Genomic DNA, 6,616 nt, shown 5'->3' on the forward strand with positions numbered 1-6,616 from the left:
GCAGCGTTCCAGGTTTCCCATCACAGACCTCATGCAGCCCATTGTGCTTTTGCCAGCCCTGCTCCTGGCCTTGCTGCCAAGAGAACATGGGATACCTCCATGTGCTACGATGCATGTCCTTGCCTGCTCTCCTGGGGAGACCTCGGAGCTATACGGAACATGAGGAACCTCGGAGCTGGTTGGAACCTGCAGGTACCTGCTCCAGGGCTCCCCAGCCACCTCCTGCCCGCACAGGGACACCTTCCGTATGCGGTAACAAACGCACTCCGAATCCCAGTGGGTTTTGTAAAGGTTTATAGTCCTTTGCAGTGACTGCATGATACATTTCTTCCCCTGTGACACAGCCCTTGGACCAGGAAGCGCTGCTGGCAGCTCGCACTCCACCTCCCAGCCACCGGGCTCTGCAATCCGATCTACACTAGCTGCAGAACATCAAATGCACTTTCAACATCTCCATTTAATATTTACATTCAAGCAATTAATAATTGGAAGCTTATAGTTTAGACATTTCTAATAGCAGCAATTTCTATAATAGCTCGTTTAGCTTTAGATAACCATTTTTTTTTTTTGCACATAGAAACACCACATGTGTACAGTATCAAAAAATATATACCAGGGATGGTCCTGCGGGTGGGAAGGAGGGGACGAGACTAACAAATGCTGAATGGTTAAAAAGGAGAACAGAAAATATTCATTTGATATAGTTTATAAGGTGATCTAGGGACTCCATAAATCTAGGCTTTATATTTCATTATATAAATACCTACAAATAAATATATTAGCGTGGCCCAAGAGCGACCAGCTTTCAGCTCAAACAATACATTTCAAGAACACCACGTACAAACGGGAGCAAGAATCACTCGACAAGTTAGCACTGTTAAAATATAATACTATAACTCTGAGTAACTGGTGGGCCCCATCCTCGCGGGCCCCTATGGCGGGGCGGGAGCAGCGGCGAGGACACCCCGCGTGGCGGGGACGGCTGCGGTGCCAGACCCTGTCCCGGCATCCCCTCAGCGGGGACCGCAGGCTTGGCCTCCGCGGCGCGGGCAGGGGGCACGCGGGCTCCGGGGAAGGGGCACCAGTACCTTAGGGGGAGGCTGGGGGGCTGGTGGCCCCCGGGGCGTGCAGGCAGCTCCCACAGGGAGCAGCCACCGTCCCACCTCACACCGTCACGTACTCCTTGAAGGTCACGGTCAGGCAGTTTGCGGTCACGTCTGTGATAATTATATTCCCAAAGAAAGGCTTGAACTCCTGCAGGGACTCAGCCTCCTCCTCCTCCTCCTCCTCCTCCGTGGCCTCCCGGGGCTGCGAAGGCTCCGTGGCCGGTTTCTCGGCCGGTGCTGGTGGCACCTCCGGCTTCACCTGCGCCAAGGCCGGCTCACCCTCCGCCCGCGGTTTCACGCAGCGCAAGTCTATGGGCTCATCCAGGTCCGAATCCAGCAGGATGACCTCCGGCTGCGCGGGCAGCTCCGGCCGCTCGGGGGCCGGGGGGCTGAGGCAGGTTGGGGCACTGATGCTCCGCGAGGTCAGGCGCTTCTTGCCTGGCTCCCGCTCCGCATGCGGCTCCGAGAGGCAGCGCTTCCGCGAGCCGGGGCTGGAGAGGTTCAGTCCCATAGAGGAAGGGCTGTGCTCACAGACAGGATTCAGGGACCAGGGCACGAGGTCCGGCTTGGTGGTGAGCTGCAGGGGCTGCTCTGCTGGAGGAAGGGGCAGCTCCTTGGCCACGGGAGTCTTTTGGGGACTCTCCTCGAGCTCCGCAGCAGGCTGCGGGCCCTCGTCCTCTGCTTTGCTCAGGGCGTTGCTGCCCACCACCCTCTCCTCCCCTGGCTTCCTCCAAGCCTCCAGCTTCTCCTCCCCACCCTTCTTAGGAGTCCTCTCCTCCGCAGCCCGCTTCCGGGGAGGCTCCCCGGACTTGATCTTCACTGCCTGCATGCCGTTCTCCATGTACTTGCTCATGACGATCACGATGCGCCCATTCTTGTTCTTGTTCTTGACGATCTTCATCTTGCCTCCCAGGCCGTTGCTGGTCACCCTGTCCCGGGGGGGAGGCCCAGTACCACTGGACAGGTTCTTCTCAGCTCCGTTCTTGCTCTCTGAAGCAAGGCTCTTGACCGGGCCCAGCAGGTTTTTGGCTGGCCCATGAGCCCACTTGTCTGGGTGAGAGACCAGGGGGCTCTTGTTACTGTCCAAGCAGGTCTGGTTCTGCGGCTCCTTGGTGCTGGGCTGGTAATGGGGCTCGTACATCTTGGGGTCCGGCTGGTAGTGGTGGTGCTTCTTGCTGTTCAACTGGTAGTAATACTTCCCTTTGCTGTGGGACTGGTGCTTCATGCTGCTCTCCTTGCCGTTGGGTTGGTACTGGTGGTGCTTCTTGCTGTTGAGTTCATACTGATGCTGCTGGCTTTTGCCGGAGGAGCCAAGATCCAGTTTTGGCCTGTTGTCCACGGCAGGGTCCTGCAGCCCGGTGAGGATGTTGGAGCGGCGGGCGAAGGAGGGAAGCTGCAACGACACAAAGCAAGGGGCTGTGGTCAGCTGGGCCCAGAGAACGCAGTGCCAGTGCTGCGGCAGGTGCCAAAGGCTCCGGTGAACCCCCCATCCAGCAGCTCTGGTTACGGGACGCTGCATCACAGAGCGCAGGCGGCCCCAACCCACTCCAACTTAGAGGCTGTGCATTGCTCCAGATTAATGAAGCAATGAAAAGAAGAAAAGCACCCTTCAATCAGCTGTCTGGGAACAGGGGCCGAGCGGGACGCCGCTGCCGAGCAGCCTGCTAATGCCACCCGGCTGCAGCGGGGCTGGGGCTGCCGGATGAGCTCAGCGCTGGGGCCTGGGGGTCCCCGGGGCACCCGCCCGGCTCCTGAGCATGATGAAACCCACTGCAACCGGCTCCCAGGGGACGGGACGGCGCCGTGCTGTGGGGCTGGGCTTCCCACGCATTTACCTGCACGACCAGCGGCTTCGGCTTCGGCCCCCGCTTGCGGTATCCCATCAGCTGCTCCTGCCGCTCCCTGCGGGAACACGGAGTCACGGTGAGGTCCGACCGGCGGCACACGGACCCCCGGGGGCACCCCACGCGTGCCACCCCAACGACCCCGCACGGGTGCAGCCGGGCTGCGGCGGGGAGGCCGGAGGTCCCGCAGGAGGCGGCGGCACGGGGACACGGGTGACCCGCGGAGGGAGCCGGCGCCTGATGAAGGCGCTGTCCCGCCTCCCGCCGCTGCGGCGCGGGGCTGAAGTTTACAGCTTGCGCCAAAACACGACAGGAAATAAATGCACGGAAAGCGAAAAACCCCAGCAGCAGCAGCAGCAGCAGCAAGAGCCCAGCCCAGCCCAGCCCAGCCCGTCCAAGCGCAGCGGCGGCAGCGCCGCCTCCTCCCCGCGCCCGCACCGAGTCCCCGGGCGGCGGGAGCGCGAAGCGCGGCGCGGGGGGAGCGCGGCGCGGAAGGACCTTGAACTGGAGGCGTCACCCGCGTCCCCAGGCGCCCGCCCCGCCGGGGCCGCGCCCCCGTGCCCAAGCCCGGGCCCGTCCCGTCCGGTGCCCGTGACGCAGCCGCCGCCCCCCGCCCGCCGCTCACCTGTTCTGGAAGGCGATGAGCAGCCGCGGGTCCAGGATGTTCTCCTCGGGCTCCCACGTGTTGTATCTTGCGAGAGGGGAGGAGAGCGGCCGTCAGCAGCGGGGCCCCGCCGGGAGGGGCCGGGGTCCCGGGCAAGGGGGTGCCCGGCAGCCCGCCCGCAGCACCGGGCCCGCCTGGGAGCGGGTGATGGGCGCGGGTCCCGCTGGTGGGGGGGGGATGGGCGGGGAGGGGGGGCGGCATGGGGACGGAACTGTTTATTTAGCGCAGTTATTATTCCGGAGGAATTCGAGGCATGTCATGATGAAATTTTCCAAATCCCCTTTCCCGAGCCCAGGAAAGCGGCCACGGAGCGGGGGAGGGACCGGGCCGAGCCCCCCCGCGCCCCCCGCCCGCCCTGTCACGCAGCTCCCGAAGCCCCCGCAGCGGCCGCGCTCGCTCCGCCGCCGGTGCCTCCTCCTCGGCGGGCTCCCGGGGCCGCCCGCCCGCCCGGGCTGCGGGTTATTTTTGCGGTTATTCCCCCTTCCCCCCCGCTCGCCCCCCCCCGCTCGGTTCTGCAATATGGAGCCCGGCTCCCGAGGAGGGAAAGGGGGAAGGAGCCATTTTCTGGTGCACATCAGCCGCCGCCTGCCCGCCTCGCTCGGCTCCCGCCGCCGCCACCACCGGGCCCCGCGGCCGCGTCTCGCTGCCCGTCCGCCCGCCGCCCGGGCCGGGGCCCTTCCTGGGCAACGGAGCGCGGCGCAGCCCCGCCGCCGGGCCGCCCCGGCCCCGGCCCCGCTGCCCGCTCAGTACTCACTTGGGCGACCATCCCCTCCATTTCACCAGGTACTCGACTCTGCCCTGCGGAGCGCGGGAGGCAAAGACACGGCGTCAGCTGGACCCGCCGCCCGCCCGGCCGCCCCCCGCCACCCTCCACCCCTCACCTTTCGGATCCGCTTCTTCTCGATGCTCTCCACCGCAAAGACGTGCTCCCCCACCGCCGGCAGCTCCATGCTGCACCCGGGAGGGGCCGCGCCGGGCCGGGCCGGGCGTCCGCGGCCGCCGCTGCAGCCGAGCTGGGCTCCGGCTCCCGGCAGCTCCCGCCGCCGACCCGACAGACACTGAGCCGCGGCACCGCAACCCGTGCAAATCCCGGAGCGAGACGTCAGGGAGGCGGCGCCTCCCGGGCCCGGCTGCCCGTCAACGGCGGGGCCGGGGGATTGGCGCAGACCTGCCGGGGAGCGAGGCGGGGAGGGGGCGGGCGGCGGGGGGGTGCGGGCAGCCCGGCCCCCGCCCCACGCGTGACTCAGCACGGCCCCCGCGGGGGGGCGGTGGAGCCCCGGGGCAGGTGCGAAACCCGCAACACCGGGAGGGGGGGGGGAGCGGCGGGGGCCTCCCCACGGGGTCCGGTGACGGGGGATGAGCCCTCGGGAGGGCTCCACGCCACGTCGCGGGCTGCTGTGGGCGCGGGGAACGGCGCTGCCCACTCCTTGCACGGCCCGAGCCCGCTGCCTGCTCCCGGGGCCCGGCTCGCAGCGGGCCCTACCCCGGCCCGGGGGCTCCTTTGCCCCGCTGCGAGCCGGGCGCTGCTCGGAGGGTCCCCGTGGTCGCGGGAGCACGGCCCGAGCCACGCAGCGGCGCGGATCCTCTGCTGCAGCAAGGCCGGAGCGCCCTGGGGAAGCGGGCCCGGGGCAGGTGGCGGCGGGTTTCCCTCGCCCGGTGCCGGAAGCCGCAAACGGCGGCGGCGTGCGGGGACCGGAGAGCACTGGGCGGGAGGCTCCGCGCACTCGTTCTCGTTCGGGCGGATGACAGGGAGCGGGCTGTGGCCCACGCGTGTCCGCGCCGAGCTGCGGCTTGACAGCGGGGACGCCTCAGCCGTTCCCTGCTCTGCACCGGGAAACGTGGCGGTGCCAAACGGAAGCGACCTTCCTACCCCTGGGCAGGTGGAGCGGGGCCGGCCGGGCACCTCCCGGTGCGGAGCCCCCGCCGGGGGCACGGTCCGCTCCGGGCCTTCCGCGCCGCTGCTGCGGGAGCTGTCCCTGCTGCCGACCCCCGCGGGGCAGGACGAGAGCGAGCGTGGCGCAGGTCCCGGGGGTCTTTGCTCCTGATGTTGGCCGGGATCGGTCCCCGCAGGTGCCAGAGGACCGGAGCCGCCGCGCCCTGTGCGCCCCGAGACCGCCCCGGGGCCGGGGTCCTGTTGCCGCCCTCCCCTCTCCGTCGGGACTCTGCCGGTTCACGGACGGGGCCACCGCTCCCCGCAACTTTCGCCGCGGTGCGGGAGCGGCGGGGCTGAGCCCGAGCGCCACCGGGGCCCGGAGCGGCTCCTCTGCCGGGGGTCGGGCCGTAGCTCCCGTCCGCCCGAGAATGCGCCGCGTTCCCTCGGGGCCGTCCCCTCCTGGACCCGGGGGCACAGCTGAATGTCACCGCATCGGGGACCATAACAAAGACGCAGCCGCCGCGATCGCGGAGCCGAGCCAATAAAAAGCAAACTGATATTACAATTTTGATTTCCCTGGAGGGCCGAGGGGGCTTAATGTAAGAATTATTATCCATTGTGAACCGCAGCCCAAAGCAGCGCACGTGGCCACGCTTAAAGTCTTATTTTATCTACTTTTTAACTTAGCCGTTTTCCTAAGAACCACACATCCATTGAAATTTATGCCAACGGAGTTTGTTAACCCTCCCCTTTGACATTTCAAGCTTCTCCTGTTGCCAAAGGAGACAGCCGAGCACAAACCACTAATGCTGGCAATAAAACTGGATGCCCAGGGACGAGCAGGATTTGGTGCAATTCATCCCCAACTGCGGGCCCAGCCGGCCGGGAATGCTGGGCTCTTCCCAGGCCCCCGGCAGGAAGAGGAGATAAGGAGGGCAGGGGCTGGCTGCCTGCATGTATATATAAAATACATATATATTTTTAACCGTGTGAGCAGACATCCTTGGCATCACGGCAGAACCTGCGTCGGGAGCAGGCTGAGAGGTCACCGATGAAATATAATATTAAATAAATTAAAAAAAGGTGAAAGCAACACCGAAAACCAACATTAAAAGCCTTTAATGCTTCG

At 65.7% G+C, this 6,616-nt stretch overlaps 1 protein-coding gene across 1 annotated transcript; it reads right to left on the bottom strand.

Moving 5' to 3' along the window:
• Positions 1 to 277: 277 nt before the first annotated feature.
• CBX4 (chromobox 4) lies at positions 278 to 4,711 on the bottom strand. The gene is made up of 5 exons (XM_061377453.1): positions 4,496 to 4,711; positions 4,369 to 4,412; positions 3,576 to 3,641; positions 2,942 to 3,008; positions 278 to 2,499 (listed from the first exon to the last, which is right to left on the bottom strand). Exons 1-5 carry the CDS (start codon positions 4,562 to 4,564, stop codon positions 1,165 to 1,167), a joined length of 1,581 nt encoding a protein of 526 aa, XP_061233437.1. The 5' UTR covers positions 4,565 to 4,711; the 3' UTR covers positions 278 to 1,164.
• Positions 4,712 to 6,616: the final 1,905 nt, after the last annotated feature.

This window comes from Neopsephotus bourkii, unplaced genomic scaffold, assembly GCF_033783945.1.
Source record: "Neopsephotus bourkii isolate Nb327-2 ecotype Australia unplaced genomic scaffold, CSIRO-AGI_Nbou_v1 NB_1749, whole genome shotgun sequence".
Lineage (NCBI taxonomy): Eukaryota > Metazoa > Chordata > Aves > Psittaciformes > Psittacidae > Neopsephotus > Neopsephotus bourkii.

Coding starts and splice junctions, on each gene's coding strand:
- CBX4 (XM_061377453.1), bottom strand. CDS start 4,564: ATGGAGCTGCCGGCGGTGGGGGAGCACGTCTTTGCGGTGGAGAGCATC. Junction 3,009..3,575: donor CTCATCGCCTTCCAGAACAG/GTGAGCGGCGGG, acceptor GTGTTCCCGCAG/GGAGCGGCAGGAGCAGCTGA. Junction 2,500..2,941: donor CGAAGCCGCTGGTCGTGCAG/GTAAATGCGTGG, acceptor GTGTCGTTGCAG/CTTCCCTCCTTCGCCCGCCG.